Consider the following 18,553-nt stretch of genomic DNA (forward strand, 5'->3'; position numbering starts at 1 on the left):
TGATATTTTAGTTTATGATTTTCAAATAAATAAATAATTAATTAATTAATTAAACATCTTAAAGAATTATCATAATGGATTATGAGATTCATACTAGAGATTATCAATCGGCCCCTAAATATAATAAAAATCAAGAATCAAATCTCAATGTGAATTATATGACCACCCTCAAGAGGGCGAATAATATGTTACACTTCAATAGAGACATAACCTGACATTCCAATACCAACTATCATCATATATGACTACTTTTACAATCAAATTATAATAGTAGATATTCATGATTGAGAAGTAATTAGAAAAATTATTTAAGTTGTTACATTATCTATTTGCAATTTGGCTCCCCAAAGATACCGATGCTTACAATCATAATCATTAAGGTTGTTTGGTCCATCTGTTGATTTGATTTGAATTTTTTTTTTCCTCTATGGAAAGTTGATGTTGATTTGTGAAATGAAACATGGTAGGAAATTTTTTGATATTCCAGTGTTTTATGCTGAAAAGGGGAAAGATACTTATCTGGTAAAAAAAATCAATTAGTTATTATATGAGACTGAAATTGCACACTACAATAATTAGTCCAAATAAAAATCAATCAACTACAGGAGTAGAAGAAAATAGAGGATAAATAAATAATTCTACTGTCCAAAATGCAACCATTGCAATGCTGTATCCCTAAAAATACAGTAGGCTGTTCCTACGAATAAATTTATTTCGTGTTCTTTTTTATGCAAGATGTCGGCTCACAAACTTGTACAACTGTCTAAAAAACAAACCAGGCCTCTACATAAGAAATATTAGGAAAGAAATAATCCTTTGTGATCACAAATAAAGCTGTTGATTCCTCAGTCCCACAGATTGAAGCTTAGAAGAGATCCACCTTCTTCTTCTGCATGTCCTGCTTCCACTTTGGTTGCCCATAGAATGCCTCTTTTGTCATCCCCATTACACTCTGGAACTCCTCATCAGACAGATAAGCCTGAGACGTTGAATGAGGAAAACAAAACAAAATAAAATTGAAAACTGGATCAAATGATATGGTAGATGAAACAAGATTGGTATCTGCTTTCGGTCCATCGTTTGTAATAGATTTGATTTCAGCAAATTTCCAATTTTTTAAAATACAATTCTCTTAAAAATAAAAATAAAAAACATTTAATACCACTAAAAGTTTGGATTATGAAAAGCATTGAATGACCACGAATATATTAGGGTGCAAACCTCTCTTCGTTTGAAGTCAATTCCAACAGCTGGATTGCTTGATTTGGTATTCAATTGATCGTAACTGAATTTACGTTCACCACCATTCTCATTTGATTGCAACTCATCCACCCTTGAGTCCTCTTCTGCCATGGATTTGACTGCCTCTACTGTTTCCGCCACTCCTGCTACTTCTTGAGAATCCCCAACCTCAGAAAGAGCATTCTCACTCTTCATCCCATCTGCAATTGGTAATGGAAGTCAGAATTCTGAAATTAAATGATGAAGAAGAATGAAAATTGATTTTACTATCTAAAAAACAACTATAAAATATCAGAGCTAACCTAAGGATTATACAAATTCAAGAGGAACTTAAAGATGATCCCAATGATAAAAGAAAGAATTTCAATATCTAACAAGATGACTTCTATTGTTTCTAGGAAAAAAAAAAGGTTTATATTCACAAGTGCTGATTATAAGGATTTTTCATAAGGACTCTAAAAACATATAATTACACAAAATAATTAAGTTCTAATAGTAAAAATATCTCCTCTGCCAACAAAACTATAAGTATGGTACAATTATTTCCTTCCTGCAAAGACAACCACATTACAATCAGAGAAATGGAATCATAAATGTTTCCCTACCAGAAGCGCTCACACCAGAGGTAGGACTTCGATTGGCTCGGGAAGGAGAGGCATCAGGTGACTGCTTTTTCTGTTCAGCAGTAAGAACTCCTGAAAGAGCAGCCACAGCAGCCGCTCTCTGTGATCCCTGACTTGAAGAAGATGTCTTTACAGCAACATTTTTGGTTTCAGAAGATGGATTAAATGCAGAGGATAAGGCAGCTAAAGCTGAAGCCCTTTGAGTTGGCCCTCCCTGATTTGATCCACTAGACTTATCCTGGCTCAATGATAACATAATAAGCAGTAAATTAGAATAAAACCAACCCTTCAAATTCTAAAAAGTTGTTATTGGGTGGAGACAACATGACATTATTTCATTGTTAACTATGATGGTCTTTACATAGTCAATTTACTAGAAACAAATAGCCATGATGAGTTAATATAAAAATGCTTATCATCCTGAATGTATATCTACAATCCACTTGCCCTAGTGGGGGGATGGTTCAGAGTGATAATATTTTATAGCAAAATTGTTTGCAGCATTTTTTTAAATGCACAATGAGGGGAATAATTAATCAAATCAAGCATTACCTCTGAAGAATGTGACAACCCAAAGAGCAATACAATCTTCTTTTCAAACGAATTTCCATGAACCTGCAATTTCATGGGAAAGGATACCTTAATTATTATTTTTTTATAGGTAAAATATCATTTCATTAAAGAGGGTCGAGTTGACCAGCTAGAAGAAACAATAAAACAATGACCCAAATTAAGGAGACGAATACAAGAAATCTGATCCCACCTCACCAAACAAAGGCAACGAATGCATTTGAAAGAGAAGATGCATCAATTATCCAGAAGCAGTAACGACCTTAAAATCATTTAAATGTCTGAATGTTACCATAAGTTTATTAGTAGTCATGCAAATTTAAAGATGATTGATCATCATTTGGAGCTCATAAAAAAAACTGAGGGGATTATGGAATCAATTTACCACAATGACTTAGAAGATCAAATGAGGTTTATAGTGTAAAGTTGCCACATTAGAGGTAAGTCCATTCCAATACCTTTCTCTCATTGCCAGTCAATATAGATCAATCCGAAGCTGAAGATATCCATAAGTGAATCATCTTCTCTTTAAAACCAATTAGTCCCAAATGCAAGGTCATCTCGAGCTCATTCTCATTCAGGAAGGCCAATCCACTACTATGTGTCCTTATCCACTGATTAATCTTGTACACTGCAACAGATTCAGCAGTTTGTCCTACCATCTTCCCAAGCTCATTGAGTTGGGGAGAAGTTTGGTTAGCCCTCCACCTCTGCTTCAACCTCAAAACAAGCCTACAACCCAGGATCCATTTTGGTTGTACTTTGCTTCAACCTCCATCGATTCCTATCTCTGTAAAATTGTATATTTTGGACAGAAAAATCCAGACATCTGAACTTGAGATAATTCAAGTTTTTTTCTTACTCGTGAGTTGTTGCTTGGCCACATGCTCCTTTAAATTTACTTGTATTCTATTACTAGAAGTTAAATTGGCATTGCTGGACAGTCCAAATTAAATTTACTTGAATTCTATTAGTAGAACTTAGATTGGCATTGCTGGACAGTGTAAATTAAGTCCATATCTGGATCTTGTGTTACATTACTATTGAAAGGTGGATCAAGCTCAATTGCAATGACATTAATTTCCATAACCTCTTTCAATTGGCCCTCGTGTAGAAGGTGCTCCGTAGTATTTCAGTACTGAACCATCAGTGAGCGGTCTCAGGAGAAATGGAGATAAGAATACTTCATTCACCTCGTTCTATATCTTTATTCTACAACCACTATCTCACTATTTTTTTATTTTTTTTGACGAGTGAGATATTTTATTAAGAAGGGGGGTTGAGAAGACCAACCCAAAGTAAAACAAACAGCACAACAAGGATTGACTATAGATCGAAAATCAACAGTAAACTCAAGCAAACATATTTGTTCACATGTAGTAATTAGTTTTCTTGGCATTGGCTTGGAACAGGTTAATTGCATATCAAACATTAATTTTATTCTTGTCAATGTCTTAGCTTCACTGTTGGGTCCAAAATAGATAGCAAAGTAGAAAAGCACTGATCACAGAAAAGCTCCAACGAAAAAAGAACAAAGAATTTCCGTTATCTCTGACATACCATAGATTTTGCGGAATCCCATGGAAAGTATGTCGTGAAGAAGCATGGTTCGTTCCCTTCTGTAACCTTATATAGTGGTATATCAGGAGACAATCCATCCAAGGTTGATGCCAACTCAATGTACTTCTGAAATTTTTCCATACATCATGTTTACTTAAGGATGGGAATAACTTGAAAAGCAAAAAAAAAAAAAAAAAAAAAAACTAAGAACCTAAATTCCAAAGCAATAATACCTGACCAATTTCAAATGCCTTCTGTTTCTCTTTGGAGTCCACCTCGTGACCAACCCAAACAAAGACCTCAGCATGTGTGTCAAGAATCAACGTATCTTCAGTCAATAGATCGTCCTGAGAAAAGCCGTAAACCTCGGACACCTGCTTGGGGGAAATAAAGTTAAAAATCCATCATATGTAATTAATCGGAGACCTAAGAAAGTTGCACCTAGATACAAAGTTTATACAACACCTCAAACTTTCCTGAGGACCACCAAGGCAACATGAACGACCATCGGAAATAGAAAAGTCAAAAAAGAATGATCAGCTTCATCCAGTACTTTCAAAACTCGGATATTGAATTGTATCAAAGATTAACTAGAGTACACTGAAAGGAAGAAATGTCAAAAAGTCGTAACATAGATCAGATTGCTCAATCTGAGAATAAATACAACCTCTATTGTATGAAAAAGTGTACAAGTGAGGATCTCTGACAGTCTCTTGCACTTCCTTGCTGTTTATGTAACTTTGCTTTCCTCCAAGTGCAGACCAGAATGCTGAGCTCTCAGTTCCCTCTTTTGTATGCTTCAAAGCAACTCCTGGCTGAATAAAAGTGGAGAGATTTTAATTTCCAAGATAAAATTGAAATAACATTAACTAACCAATATCGCTGACAAACGAAAAATCCTAAACCATAGACCTTCCCCTTGATTGTTGAAATACATAGAATGTCAAATACACATCATTTGGATCCTTTTCTCCACTCACTTACTAAAGTATTAAAATAAGAAGAGAGTTGATACCCAGCAGAGAATTGAACTATTGAATAGCTGCTGTCCTCTGTTAGAGGGAGGGAAGCTACATTAATAAGGCAGGGAATGTACCACGGTGCTTCAGATATTGATGACAAATGCCTCTGGTACTTTCTAAACATTGAGATACTTTCTTATTTTTCATAAAAATAGTTAAAGAATTAATTTTTCCCTGAAAGTTAGAATCCGTTGCAATATTCTCAGGAAAATATGAAGCTTTCATAAGAAGCTAGTATTTAGCACTCCAACAAACGAAGTTGGATAGCACGGATGACAATATGATCGAATGAATTTGTTGGTTCAGAGAAATTGGTGGTTGTGACATACCAACCTCAGGCACTGGCGGCAGCAGTTGATGCTATGGAAAGAAAGAGAAATTCACATGGAGGAAGTTTTTATAGGGGACTTTTTTGGTGTCCCTATCATGTCAGTGTGGGTAACCAATTTTTGTGAGTGGGACCAGTGTGTATGTTCCAACATGGGAGATCATTTTTGGGAAGAGGTGGATGATATGGAAGGGTTATATGTGAAACTCATTGGAAATATTGAGTCATTAGAAGAGAGTAGGCATTCTTGTGATATAGAGCAGGAGAAATTTTGAGGTATTTATAAGTGGAAATTTTTTATGGATCGCCAGCTTAGTGGTGGTTTGTATACTTGGTGGCGGTGCAACTATCAAACAAACCCATCCTTCGTGGTTTGGATAGATTTTTTATTACGACTTTTTGAGAGGAACATTTCCCATTCTTTCCAAAAGCAATGATTCCCAGAGAGACATCGGATCAAATGCCTATGCTTCTATGGTGCATTCTCGAGTTCTTTTTTTCCAAATTTGTACCATATATGACTGTCTTTATGAATGCTACCGAAGAAAATTCCAAGGACAAAATAAAGTTTAAAATCTTCCAGGACCTTGTGGAAACTTTACCAAGACAAGATCCATGACAGGTTTCAGTTCAATGTAAGATCACATTAACTGAAAAGAATAACAAATGGAAAGAGATTATGAAGAGCATACTTTCAAAAATTCTGCAACTTTGGCAGTTAACTGTTGCTGCTCAAAGGTACTTTGGTTTCCATGCCAAGTGAAAATTGAAGACCCAGATTGCAAAAGGAAACAATTATTAGAGTTCAAGGATGTTGCCACCTGAAAGAAAATAACAAATACATGAATAATTGCAATAAAAAAAATTATTTTATGGTAAGAATAGTTATTAATTTGTAACTCTTTGAGAGGCCTCCTCGGCCTCCTTGTACTTTCTTCTCCCTTTTTCAATATATTATACTTATAAATAAATAAAAAATAGTTATTAATATAGATGCCACGAGAAAATACTAAGACCAATTTCAGGAAAATAGTAGAGTCATCATCACATAGTAGTTATTTAATCAATAATTCATAAAGAGAATGATAATACAATAAGCATGTACCGCATCAACTTGCACAGCATTATTGTTATGAGGAGATGTTCCAGCAATTAGAACAAGTGCAACACTCTCTGCAGTGTATGTCTCATCATTCAAACCTTTGTCCGCTATGAACTTTTTGTAACCAGAGCTTATCCCACCCTACATAAAAGTAGACCAGTTCACATAAGATAAAACAGTTGGTCCAATTTCAGAGTAACAATTTCAGGATAATAAATTTAATTTATTGAAAACCTCAACAGGTCTGTTGTCCACATGAACTGAACTATGAGTACCTTGAAGACAACCATAGGCTGAAATAGTGCAATGAATTGTGGTGGCTCTTTTCCTTGAAAAATGCGTCCCTGCAGAAAGCCTTCATATGATCTCAATCCTAAATAAGCTGCATTCTCCACTTTTTTGAATGGTTTAAAAACGCACATAATACCTGAACAGGTCTTCCTTTTAATGAGCTGAACATTGTATTTGCCAATCGAGTAGCCATCATTTGGTCCTCCTGGAACAGATAATACAGTTATTTAGTTATGGGATTAGGGCTATAATAATCAGCTCAAACCAGAAAGAAAATCGACAAGCCTCTTTCTTATAAATGGAAATTTTATGGGAAAATATCAGGAGACTGAGAAGGACCAATATAGAAGTTTAAGATTAGAAAGGGCTGAAAGAAAAATGGCTTCTTGGGAAATAGGGCAAGTTTAATAAACCAAAAAAAAAAAAAAAGGAATGTCATTCCTGGTGGAAGTGAGCTATAAATATTACCTATAAACAAGAGAGCTATAAATAGAATCGGTAATTATTAAAAATAAGAATTTTGGTTCACAGTTTAGTGGTAGAGCATTTGATTGCAGATCAAGAAGTCCCTCAAAACCAAATGATCCTAAATAGTCTGAGAAAAGCCTATGATAAAGATGGGTTGTTTTTTCCAAACATATATGTGAGCTTCACCATTCCTGTTGTCAAAATATGCATAAAGTCAAGTATCCATCTAAAACCATTAATTTGGCATATAAGCACACCTAATACAAAATTTAGCAAGACACTGAAAAGAAATTGAGAAAAGTTTGAAAGAGTGCCAGTGGTTTTCAACCTGATATTAAGTATACACAAATTAAGACATCATCAATCAAAAACAAAATAAAGAAAAGGTCTAAACCTAGTTTCCAAACACTAAATTAGGTCTAAAGAATATATATAGTGGGAATTGGAGGGAATGACTAAACCATGGGTATCAACACCTTAGGCTTGATTGGGATTGCCCTTTTGTTTCATTATCTCAAACTTCAAATAATGTCCCGACTCCTAAACCTAAATTACCTGGATACTATCCTTCCCCATCCAACAGGACAAGTAGTAGTCTTCTTTTTTATCAGCTGAGCGGTATGTATAAAGGACTATGTAGCAATCACCACTGTAAAATTTACCAATCTCATCCTTGGGAACTGGGGTCTTGGCACTTCCATTGATGCGCCATACCTGAAAACAGTAAAAAAGCATTCATTTCCAATAACATTCAGGTCATAAAGAGTTAAGACAACGTATCATCGAACATGAATTCAAGGAGAACACTTTGATAGAACAATTGTGTTACCCGGACCTCAATTTTTCCACCCTTTTCAAGCAAAGGTGGGACATCTTCATCTACAGGAGCACCTTTCGTGGGTCCTTTGACACCCATACCTTGCTGCTTCAGCAAAGCTAAAAGAGACCAGAATATCTTCATGGTTTTAAACATGCTCTGCAAAAAAACCAGTTTAACTCCCAACTGAAGACATGATTAGTACCTGCTACTTTTCCCCTTCCCTCGTCAGTAGCAGAAGTTGTGCCCATTGGCCAAGACTCAAAATTGGACTTGAATGAACGAGTCTCATAGCCTTGAATAACCCGGGTTACACGCGTTGACTTTGGTCTACTTTGTTTCGTGATAAATTCCTGACAAACAAAAGTAGAGAGATGACAATTGCTGATTCTATGACCGGAACAATGTTATGGGCATTAATGATTTACCTCAGCAGCTTGGCCGGCAACTTTTCTATCCTCTACTTGTGTTACCCGGCCAACCCAAACAAAGACCTCAGCACCACAATCCAGTAAATAGCATCTGTTGTTCTCCAACATGGCTTTGGAAAGTTCACCTTCTACCATAGTCATCTCACCACCACTAAGGCTGCAGAAACCCAAACATAGGGAGGAGAAAACTAGATTCGTGAATAAGAACAATATCAAATCAGAAAGTACTTTTCTGATTTATAAAAACTTATCAATAAATTTGTTTTATCAAAAAGAAAATATGAACATCTCAAACGACAATAACTACAGAGTAAATAACATTGGACAGGGAACGATATACTTTATACCCCCAAGAGTTTCGCTTGAATATTAACTTAAAACACAAGTTATATTTCATTATGTTATCTTTTAGATATTCATCCAAAACTGTAAAACTTTCTTCCACCATTCTAATGCCCTGAAAATTATGTTCTCTTTTAGACATTCATCCAAAACTGTACAACTTTCTTCCATTATTCTAATGTCTTGGACAATCCTCACACACAATGTAAAACATGTCCCCTCAGTTTTAAACCACTGTCATCCATCCATATTGAAGATCCAACACTCTTCAACATGACTCATGAAACTCTAAAATATGGAAGATGCGTTCCACACTTGATTAGTAAACAAGCAAAGTGAAGAAGATGATACATTGGAAACAAATGTTTGAGATGATATTTTTCCGATGGATATGGTGGTCAACCGTTAGTAGAAACCACACCCCCATTAAAACAAGTAAACGCCTTCTTAAATTGCAGTTTCCAAAGCCAATAATCTCTTTACAATAACATTCTTAGTCCTAATTTGACTTCCAAAATGACTATGAATATTAAGAAACTTTTACAAAATACACAAATTAAAATGTAGAAATGATAAAACAGCCATGACAACACACTCAAAAGTCACAAATTAAAATAAACAACCACATTGAGCGATAAAATAAAGATAAATAGTGTTCTGCTACAAGTTAACTCTGGCATATGAGAGTCCGACAACATGATAATAAAAAATAAAAATAAAAATTTACATAACAATGAGAATATTATTGTCACATAAAAAATATATACAGCTTAACATTAGAACACTTTATATGATGAACAAACTTTTTAATACCACATAAAAATATTTTTATATTTTTATTTTTATAATATTTATAAATAAATTATCAATATAACCAATTAATTAGAATGTAACTGATTGAGCTTGTGCTTTTACTTTGTGTTATTTTCAAAAAAAGAAATAACTTATTAACAATTTTGTAGCTACTATATTCACTAGCGTAATGTTTCTGAAATTCTTCCTCGAAGGTCTTCTCCAAATAATCCTTTGCTCCTGACTCACCCTACCAAACAGTACACCATCAAAGAATGGCATTGAGCTTTCACCCTCTGAGTAGAGCATCTGATAATACTCCATAACTTTTTCATATAAGTAAAGAGTTAGTGGTCTGTATGGTGAAGTTGGGTTCAAGTGAATTTGAACCTAGGACATGGGAACAACTCTCCACAGGTCATTACCAACTTAGCGAAATTGGCACTTCTACTCCATTAGTCCTGTATGGGAATCTGATTCACATAATAGTACAATTACATAAAATTAATTACTTTGTTTAAGTTATTCCAAAAATATAATGTTCGAGTCTATGAATCCTATTTCTTATTGCTAGTAGAGTCTGACACTTTGTACCCATGTTTTGGACTTCGATACCCATACAGCATAGACACCACAAATTATCTGGAAAAATATAATTTTCCTTACGAATATCAAAGAAATGTAATCCACGGCCATGCCATGCAATGTTTGAATCAAATCTCAAGGTGGCGATATAACTAATTCCTTTCCCCTGCAAAAGTAATATACTGAAAGAAAATGCAATACCAATAAAGTTTCCCGGGTGCAGCATCCAGAGTAACATCCTCATCACTTGCAGCCTTTTTTCCAAGTGGTGCAAAACCACCAAAGATGACCCAGAATTCACCCGAGTCTGACTCAGTTTGTAGCTTTCCATCCTCTGGCACAATAAACACCATTCATATGAATATAAAAAATTAGCAAAATATGGAAATATATAGGGAAATGCAGTTTGATTGCATTAAATTGTTTAGCAAGAATCTATCTTAATCACTATGGTAAAGTAATGGAATGAGATGGAAAAAGAGAGCACACAAATGGTACATGAATAGACTAACCAATAATTGCAACTTCACACGTCCCCTCATGATACTTATCCTTGAAATACTGAATTACTTCCAAAGCCTTCGCTCTTTCTTGAATATTGGAGTTTGCACCATTAAACTGATAAAGTTTACTCTCGGTGTCCAGGATAAACACATCATCATGGTTCAATGAAGAGCGAGCGAATGGAACCTGTACAACCAAATACACAGATTCATATCCCCTTTGATGTAAACCAGTTGTAGATTAGAAGGCATTCCATATCAGATAAAATAAAAATGTTTGCAGTACCTGCTTCAATCTGACAGCTCTTTTTCCTCTGCAAACATAGAGCCGTGTTTCAAACTTTTCCTCCTCACATTTCTTGAATCCAGAAGCAACACCCCCCTCCAATGGAATAATGCATGGTTTAAAGTATGACAAGAACTTGTCAGATTCATGGCCTTGGAGTTCCCTGTGCTGCACTGCACGACCTCCAAGGACTGCATCAAGTTCAACTGTCTTGATTGCTGCAGTTCCAGATTCATCCTACCATAGTTTCAAATATTAAAACATGTGAGAACAAAGTTTTGTGGTAAGTATCTGCTTTTTAGGGCACAAACGAGGACTAGAAGCACACCTGACTCGTATCTTTTCCAATCCAATAGTGAATATCATATAGATAAGCACCTCCCTTGCCAGCACTTGTCTGCAAAAAATAGGATAATCACAACAAAGGACTTTATAAGTAAAAAGTGCCAACTTAGCTAAGTTGGTCAGACATGTGGAGTGTTGTTCCCACATCCTAGGTTCAATCCCCCTTTAACCCACCTTCACCTTGCTAACCACAAACCCTTTACCTATCAAAAATAAAAATAAAAACTTTATGAATGGAAATTTTTGTGCAGAAATTTTGCTCAAAATGAGTGCATAAAGCTTTAAGGGAATATCTAATTCTTCCACAGCATCATTTAAAGGAAGAGCTCCTCCAAAATGTGCGTTCAGTTAGAGCATCAGATACAGAAATTACTATTCAGCTTAACCTTGGCAACAGAAGCTATAATTAAAGGAAAGATAGTCTCACAAACATATATACAATGAAGTGATGACTAACAAGGTTATTATTTGTACATTGAAGTGATTATTAAACTCTCAGTCATGAATATTTAATTAGACAGCAACTGAAAAGTGCTCCAATCAAGTTCAGAAACTTGCACATGTCGATTGATCCAGAACAGACACATAATGATTCATCTAAATTCCATCAAGTGGGTTGAGGTTGATTTCCAAACGGGAATTGAACAGACTTCTTGCCTTTGCTAGATTAGGTAAAGGGTCGAGAGATGGAGTTTAAATTATGTGGAGAAGAGTTATTGTGAGCAAATTTGGAAGCAAGAACCAAGGATGGGATTGCAAGAGAATGATTTAGGTGTAAGAAAGGCATCTTCAAATTTTTTGAAGTCTTCAAAGTTTGGCACTAATTCAGTGATACGTTTGGTTATACAGCAATGTTCTCCAAAAACATTTTTGACATAGAAGCATTGGTCAATTGGAACCCAAAGACCATGGAATCTGTTGAGGGATCCAAAAGCAAGTGAACTCCACCCAACTATCTTCTAATTAGTTTATTTTAAGTAAAAGTTATTGTCAATTAGAAATCGGATTTAATTATTGTTAGAAGCTATCTTTTATAGGTGCAAAGATTCATTAAAACAAAGTTATGTTCCTCGTGAGAGTTAACTAAAATGCATCAGCAACATGGTACAATAAATCATCTCGAACACCCGGGAATAAAATTGAAATCTCAAGCTAGATTATGAATATGATGAGAGACGGAGGCAGGAGGATATGCAGAAACCAGAATCAAGAACATAAAATGAAGGTAGAAAATGATCAATACCTGCAAAACAATGTAAGAATCTCCCATGTAGAATTTACCACAATCAGATTTTGGTAGGGGAACTGGCTGAAAGTTCTCTATGCGCCAAATTTCAGTCCCTCTATAAGATGTTAAGTATGAAAACCGAAAAAGGCAAAATATGACCAGCTTTTTTCACACTAAATTAAACATTCCAACTAAAAGAATTTTTTTAATAATCAAAACAAATGAAGCAAACGAAGAAAACACAGCTAGAGAAGACGTCAATTTTTCTTTTTTCCTTTTTTAGCTGCTTGGTACAGAAGAAAACATGGAAAAATAAAAGTCATTTATTAAGACTGGTATTTATATGGAGGATACATTTTCTGAGCTATTCCCTGGAATGCAGGATCGAGGATTTTTGCAGAGCTGGCCATTTTGTGGCAACTTTCTTTATACTCCCTTTCTTATGACAACACCGAAGAGAAAACCTTTGAAATTCCCACCTAACCTCAATAATCTCCACAATCCAATCAACAATATAATTGGTTGCTGCAGAAAAGGGAAAGGTAACAAAAATGAAATGACAATAAGTATATTCTCAAAGATTCTAACAATAGAATGAAATAGATGAATCATCATGTCATCCAAAATCTAAGTCAGTTGATCATGCACCCAACAAAACAGAGCTTATTGTTTCATAATACCTTGCAATCTATACTAACCGGACACTTCAAAATGGAAACCATACTGATGTCATACAATTCACTTTTTTAGGGCAAATTATGTGTCCATGATGTAATCTAGCCATGTCTCTGTTGCGCCCAAGAAAGATAGCTTGCAACTCCATATTTTCTCTTTCCATATATACATTTTCTACAGATAAAGATTTTACTAGGCTTCAAATGTACAATTACAAACAACCGTTCAAGATTGAAGTCTCAAAAACCTACCTCAAGTAAATAAGGGGAAACTAGCTACTTACCGCCCTTCACAATAAGATCCCATCTGAATACAAAATCCTCAAAAACAACCTCTACATTGTCTGAATAGCTTAGTGTAAGTGGAGAAAAATGAGTCACCAAGTGTACCATGGGAACCACACAGCACCCAAAATGCCCCGCTAACACTTGCCATGTAACCTTCCAATAACACTTACAATAAAAAGAAAAATAGAAGTTGAAGAAAGTTCACTCTGATACCATTTTGTGAATCACAACATGCTCTAATAGAAAATTGAAGATTGATTCCCTTTTTTGATAAGACGGATGGGTTTAATATTTCTAGACTAAAACACTTCCAACGTAAAGAACTTAGTCCCAATCTGTCTAGACAAAATTTCAAAGATGGTAAAAAAAGAAACCAAATAAGAGAAGGTGACACAATAAAAGGGATTCACGATCACTCGGAGATTTTCATTGGGAATTTGAATCATTCTTATAAATGTTTTACTTTACTCTTTTTTTTCCGGTTTGCTTGAACCACAACTTTTAACTCAAATTTTTTTATGGGAAATAAAATTTCAGAACTCCTTCATTTGTTTTAATCTCTTGCCCTTTTTTTGCTTTAAAAATTTAATACCATATTGCTTAGGAGAAGAAGTATTCTCAGGTTAATATATAGGAACTCCCTCTCTTTCTTTCTTGTTTTAAGAGAGAGATTACATTATGGGGGTTACCCCGCAAAGCCACCACATACGTGCATGTGCATGTGGGCATATTCATAGTACATTTGCCCCCACAAGAATTTTCAAAGTTCATATATTAATGAGCTATTGCAACAGATATTAGCAGCAGATAAAGAAATCTGCCACTATTGCCCCCACAAAAAAAAAAAATTAAAATTTCCACTCATAGTTGCCCCCACAAAAATATTTTTTCACTCTAAATTGCCCCCACATGGGCAAAAGCCTGGCTCTGCCCGTGGTTTGGGCTTTTACACTTAAAAAGTTACAAGAAAATAATCCATTTGCAATGCACCTAAAGGAATTTCAGTATTTCTCACTCATTTCGAAAATCAGGTCTTTTACAAATATAATCCCTAGAGATGCTACTCAATTACTCGACCTGGCTCTCACCTTCGAAAACATAAAGATCAAATGAAAAATACTCATTTTGCAGCAGATCAAACTCTAATTTTCCAAATAAGAAAAATAAAATACAAGCAATCAAAAGAGCACGTAATGACCAACAACCATTAAAAGTATTAAAGAAAAAAAAAACTGATAAATTAGAAGCTCGGATCCATGACTTACAAAATATGGCAGCAGAGATAAATAAATAAATTTAAAAAAAAAATCCAGAAATGAAGGAGAGATCTATAAAAATGTGAGCAAAATAGCGAAATTTAACCATATTACGAGTATCTTGAGAAACCAAACGTACCTTATGAGATGGAAGGAAAAGGTGATGCGGCCTGCTGGAGATGGTAATGGAGTGACGAGGAGATTGTGTTGCGGAGCTGGCAATTAAGGGACATTACGTGAATTCTCTCTCTCTTACTCTTTTGAGATATCTTTGATTGATAGATGGTAATTTTGGGTGTAGAAGAAGATAAAAAAAAGTGGGGACTTAACAACGGATATTGATCTGTACAGCTGAAGCGGTCACGTTAGTACCGGGCAGACCGCAAACAGAAAAAACGCGTTGTTCGTTTTTTGTTTGGAAATTACTTCATAGTTCACTCAATGCTCCCTAAATTTTGGACAACTTAATGCTCCAGACACTAAAGTTTTTTTTTTCCCTTTTCAACAAAATGTATTGTGAGATTTAAAATTGGCTGGAACAAGACCATGATTGGTTTTTTTCTTTTTTTTTCCTCTCCTAATTTTGCCGAATCTTTGAGATGTTCCTCGTGTTTTCAAAATAATGACAGACACCCCCACACCCCTCCTTAATTATTTTTTTGAGTGACATTTTGGTGAATATTTGAGATACCACTATTTTTTTCAAAGCAATACACCTTTTAACCTTGTTCTCTTTATCTAAACTTTCAAAAAAAAAAAAAACCTTTCTTCAAACCTTTAGTAACTTAATGTTCACCTATTTAACCAATATGTCTTTAATTCCTTTTAGAGAATCTTATAATTTTCTATAAAAAAAATTTTATTATCTTCTAAATCCAAAATCATTTATATTTTTTTTAGGTTTGATAGTTAAAATCAATATCTTGAGATTGAAAATAAAGGTAAAAGAAGAATTTTACCCGATAAAAGTAGAAGATAATTAGTTTTCCTAATAGAAATCAATGACATTTTTATTTCAAGTTGAAGACGATGGTAGTAAGGTCATTTTGCACTAATATATTAGATAAGACCAAGGTCGAGAGTGAATGAGACGCTCTAATGATTATTAGAGATAGCTCCTTTGACTTAGGTCTTCTCTCATAAACTAATGAGATTTCTTATTAAAAGAATACCGTGACTTTTCTCCCAAAAACAGCTCCTTGGGTGATAAAGCTACCTTGATTCAGGCTGGTTTTTTAACCATTATTCATAAAATCCTCAACCCTATGCCCATCTATGCTTTGCATCTCAACACTATCATTATGTATGGTGAATATGAGCCATCCCAAGGGCGTGACCGTGTTCTATTCATCAATGAGTAAGAGCAAATCTACATGTTCAGTGAAGAGGTGCTCACCTTGCCTAACAAGTACCATTCACTTAAATAATATAAGGAGTATGCTTCACAATTTTCACACATTGACATTGAAGATCAGGCCAGAATTAGATACCATGATATTAGATGTTCTAGCATCTAGGTGCCTAGATGTTTTAACATCCATTGACGATTGTGGGTTCAAGTCCAGCTTACCCATCCAAAAAAAATCACGTCCAAGGCATCATATACATGTGTAATATGTGTTTATGTAAATGGACTTTTGTATCGAACTCGAAGCACCTTTATGCACAATATGATTGAACTCAAGTTTTTATTCTCTTTCGAAATTGGGCAAATGGATTAACATCCTCTTTGATGGAAAATGTGAAAAAATATAAAACTCAAGCACAAACCACGTGCCAAAAACACACCTAGCACGAGGCGAGTAATCCATAATATGACCAAGCAAGTGTTCGATGTCATGCATCCATGTAACAAATTACCTTAAGCATTTCTCCTATTTATCGTCTCTTTAGTGTATTGCATGTCACATATCATATCGAGCACAAGCACAACTACACACCAGTACATATTCTCATGACCTTACATCAACAAATGCATATAAAGTAACACCTTTTTTTTTTTTGTTGAATGATATTAGTGTTCAGACGGGAAGGCCCAACCAGGGACGAAACAATTGGCCTCTTAGAGCACCATATCTCGCCTAAATCCCCACATAAAAGTAAGCCAGGATAAATCCTTATGGATGGCCAACTAAGGTGCTTGAACTCGAGACCTCACCCTTTTTGGAGGGAGGCTGGGTTCATATAGAGCAAATAAATTTCTTACAAGCATTGTCAAGAAAATATGCTTTTTAGCATCAATTAAGTAGAGAAAACGAATTGAATCTAAGAGAATTCAATGATCCAGCAGTTCAGGACTCTGCAACTTCTTCTTCTTCTCTTCATCTCTCTTCTTTGACAGCCTTGGCCTTGGTTTAACAGGCTTCAAATAACAAGCCTGAAAGCGAACCATGGCCCTCAAAACCGAAATCAATCTGTCCTCTATCTCAACCCCGCGAGGTTCAAGAATCCGCAAAGATCGAGCGACGGCCTCTATCGTACTAGTACACCCACTAAACGGCTCCTTCCGAAGAATCAATTCTGAATCAAATATAGTCTCTCCACCCACCCCAACATCGTAATTCAAGCAAACCCCACTCGCAAATTTTGATAAAAAGGGAAGGCTAGCACTCACCATCTCCTTTGCATGCTTCCATGTCCCATCAAACACAATCAAAACAAGATCGTCTATCTGAATTTTATCCAAATTCGAAGATACCCATTGATTCAATTCTAGAGAGGGCGAAGATTCAGTACCTGGAAAGAGGAAAATTGCTCGATGAGGTCGAAGATGATCTTCGATGGAGGCTTTGTAGAGAGAATCGAGAAGGGGGGAGGATCCGAGACTGAGGCGTCGACCAATTAGGATTCGGCAGTCAATGAGGCATTTGGTGAGGATGGGAACAGTGGCAAGCTTGTGGCGGAGCTCATGAGGGTGGTGTAGGATAAGTATTTGGGTGGAGGTTAAGAAGGGTTCGGTTGGGAGTTCGTCGCAGAGGCACACGTTAGCAGGGCGCCCGCATCCATTCAAGCATCTCTCTCTTTTTTTCTTTTTCCCGCTCGATTCTTCCAATTCAAAATGTATGAGTTTCTCTTCTTCCATATAAAGAGAGAGAGAGTGTCGCTGTGAAAGTGACTAAAATGCGCCGTGGTGCGTGATCTATGGCAGCATGACGAGAGGCACCTCTCCTCTGTTAAGAAATAAAGGGCATAAGAACCCTACCTTACCTGAGATCTGAGTTTTGTTTTCGAGAGAATTACGAATAAGGGTATCATACTTCAGAAAGTTACCTTGCTCTGATTTCGTAACATAACCTTTGTTTTTTCATTTTTATTTTTTCACACAATTCCCTTCACAGTTGGATTCGTCACAATGAATCATGGTTTCAAAACTTGTCCCAGATCGGGACGCATCACCCAAGTCGTCTCAATATCAGCCAGCAATGATACGGATGAGTAAGTCAATTCACATTCAATTTTCTCATTGTTGAACGAAATGTCTCAAATGTATCGAAAAACTCATATGAGAAGACTCGATCTCGTCTATGCAAGGATCTCTTTACTTATACAACTTCCATATATATGAAAAAGTGATTGGATAGGCTTGATAGAATTTGATGTTTAAATATTTTTCTTAAAACATATTGATTATTGACTTGACCCCATAAGCAAGACCACCGCCTAATAACATGTTACCATCCAAAGCAAATCTATATTTCTTCAAGAGGATCTCCTAATTGTTCCACAACAATTGGAAAGAGATTCTTTAACCAGAAATAATCTTCGGAACATGAACCAAAAAAAAAGGCTTATGAAGAACA

At 35.5% G+C, this 18,553-nt stretch overlaps 2 protein-coding genes across 3 annotated transcripts; both read right to left on the bottom strand.

Moving 5' to 3' along the window:
• Positions 1-608: 608 nt before the first annotated feature.
• Positions 609-15,235, bottom strand: VLN2 (villin 2). 2 transcript variants are annotated; one of them, XM_086422503.1, is made up of 23 exons: positions 14,893-15,235; positions 12,890-13,060; positions 12,551-12,650; positions 11,291-11,359; positions 10,963-11,199; positions 10,686-10,863; positions 10,375-10,507; positions 8,452-8,611; positions 8,229-8,376; positions 8,042-8,142; positions 7,762-7,920; positions 6,875-6,943; positions 6,723-6,791; positions 6,451-6,588; positions 6,038-6,166; positions 4,663-4,810; positions 4,461-4,471; positions 4,229-4,369; positions 3,996-4,121; positions 2,418-2,480; positions 1,848-2,103; positions 1,222-1,442; positions 609-979 (listed from the first exon to the last, which is right to left on the bottom strand). In XM_086422503.1, exons 2-23 carry the CDS (start codon positions 12,943-12,945, stop codon positions 866-868), a joined length of 2,826 nt encoding a protein of 941 aa, XP_086278629.1. In that variant the 5' UTR covers positions 12,946-13,060; positions 14,893-15,235; the 3' UTR covers positions 609-865. The 2 variants fall into 2 exon arrangements, with proteins under 2 accessions (XP_086278629.1, XP_086278631.1); XM_086422505.1 differs by lacking the exon at positions 14,893-15,235 and adding an exon at positions 13,216-13,361.
• A 1,189-nt stretch (positions 15,236-16,424) lies between these two features.
• Positions 16,425-18,195, bottom strand: LOC147385220 (DTW domain-containing protein). Its single transcript, XM_086422891.1, has one exon. It carries the CDS (start codon positions 17,833-17,835, stop codon positions 17,029-17,031), a length of 807 nt encoding a protein of 268 aa, XP_086279017.1. The 5' UTR covers positions 17,836-18,195; the 3' UTR covers positions 16,425-17,028.
• Between the last annotated feature and the right edge of the window lie 358 nt (positions 18,196-18,553).

The sequence above is a fragment of the Akebia trifoliata genome, chromosome 14 (assembly GCF_017979445.1).
Source record: "Akebia trifoliata isolate Shusen 1 chromosome 14, ASM1797944v1, whole genome shotgun sequence".
Classification (NCBI taxonomy): domain Eukaryota; kingdom Viridiplantae; phylum Streptophyta; class Magnoliopsida; order Ranunculales; family Lardizabalaceae; genus Akebia; species Akebia trifoliata.

What these genes read in the sequence shown, in the direction of transcription:
- VLN2 (XM_086422503.1), bottom strand. Translation starts at nt 12,945, where the DNA reads ATGGCCAGCTCTGCAAAAATCCTCGATCCTGCATTCCAGGGAATAGCT. An exon ending in TTGCCGGCCAAGCTGCTGAG is followed by an intron (nt 8,377 to 8,451) that starts GTAAATCATTAA and finishes TTTGTTTGTCAG; the next exon opens with GAATTTATCACGAAACAAAG. An exon ending in GGGATTCCGCAAAATCTATG is followed by an intron (nt 2,481 to 3,995) that starts GTATGTCAGAGA and finishes ATGAAATTGCAG; the next exon opens with GTTCATGGAAATTCGTTTGA.
- LOC147385220 (XM_086422891.1), bottom strand. Translation starts at nt 17,835, where the DNA reads ATGGAAGAAGAGAAACTCATACATTTTGAATTGGAAGAATCGAGCGGG.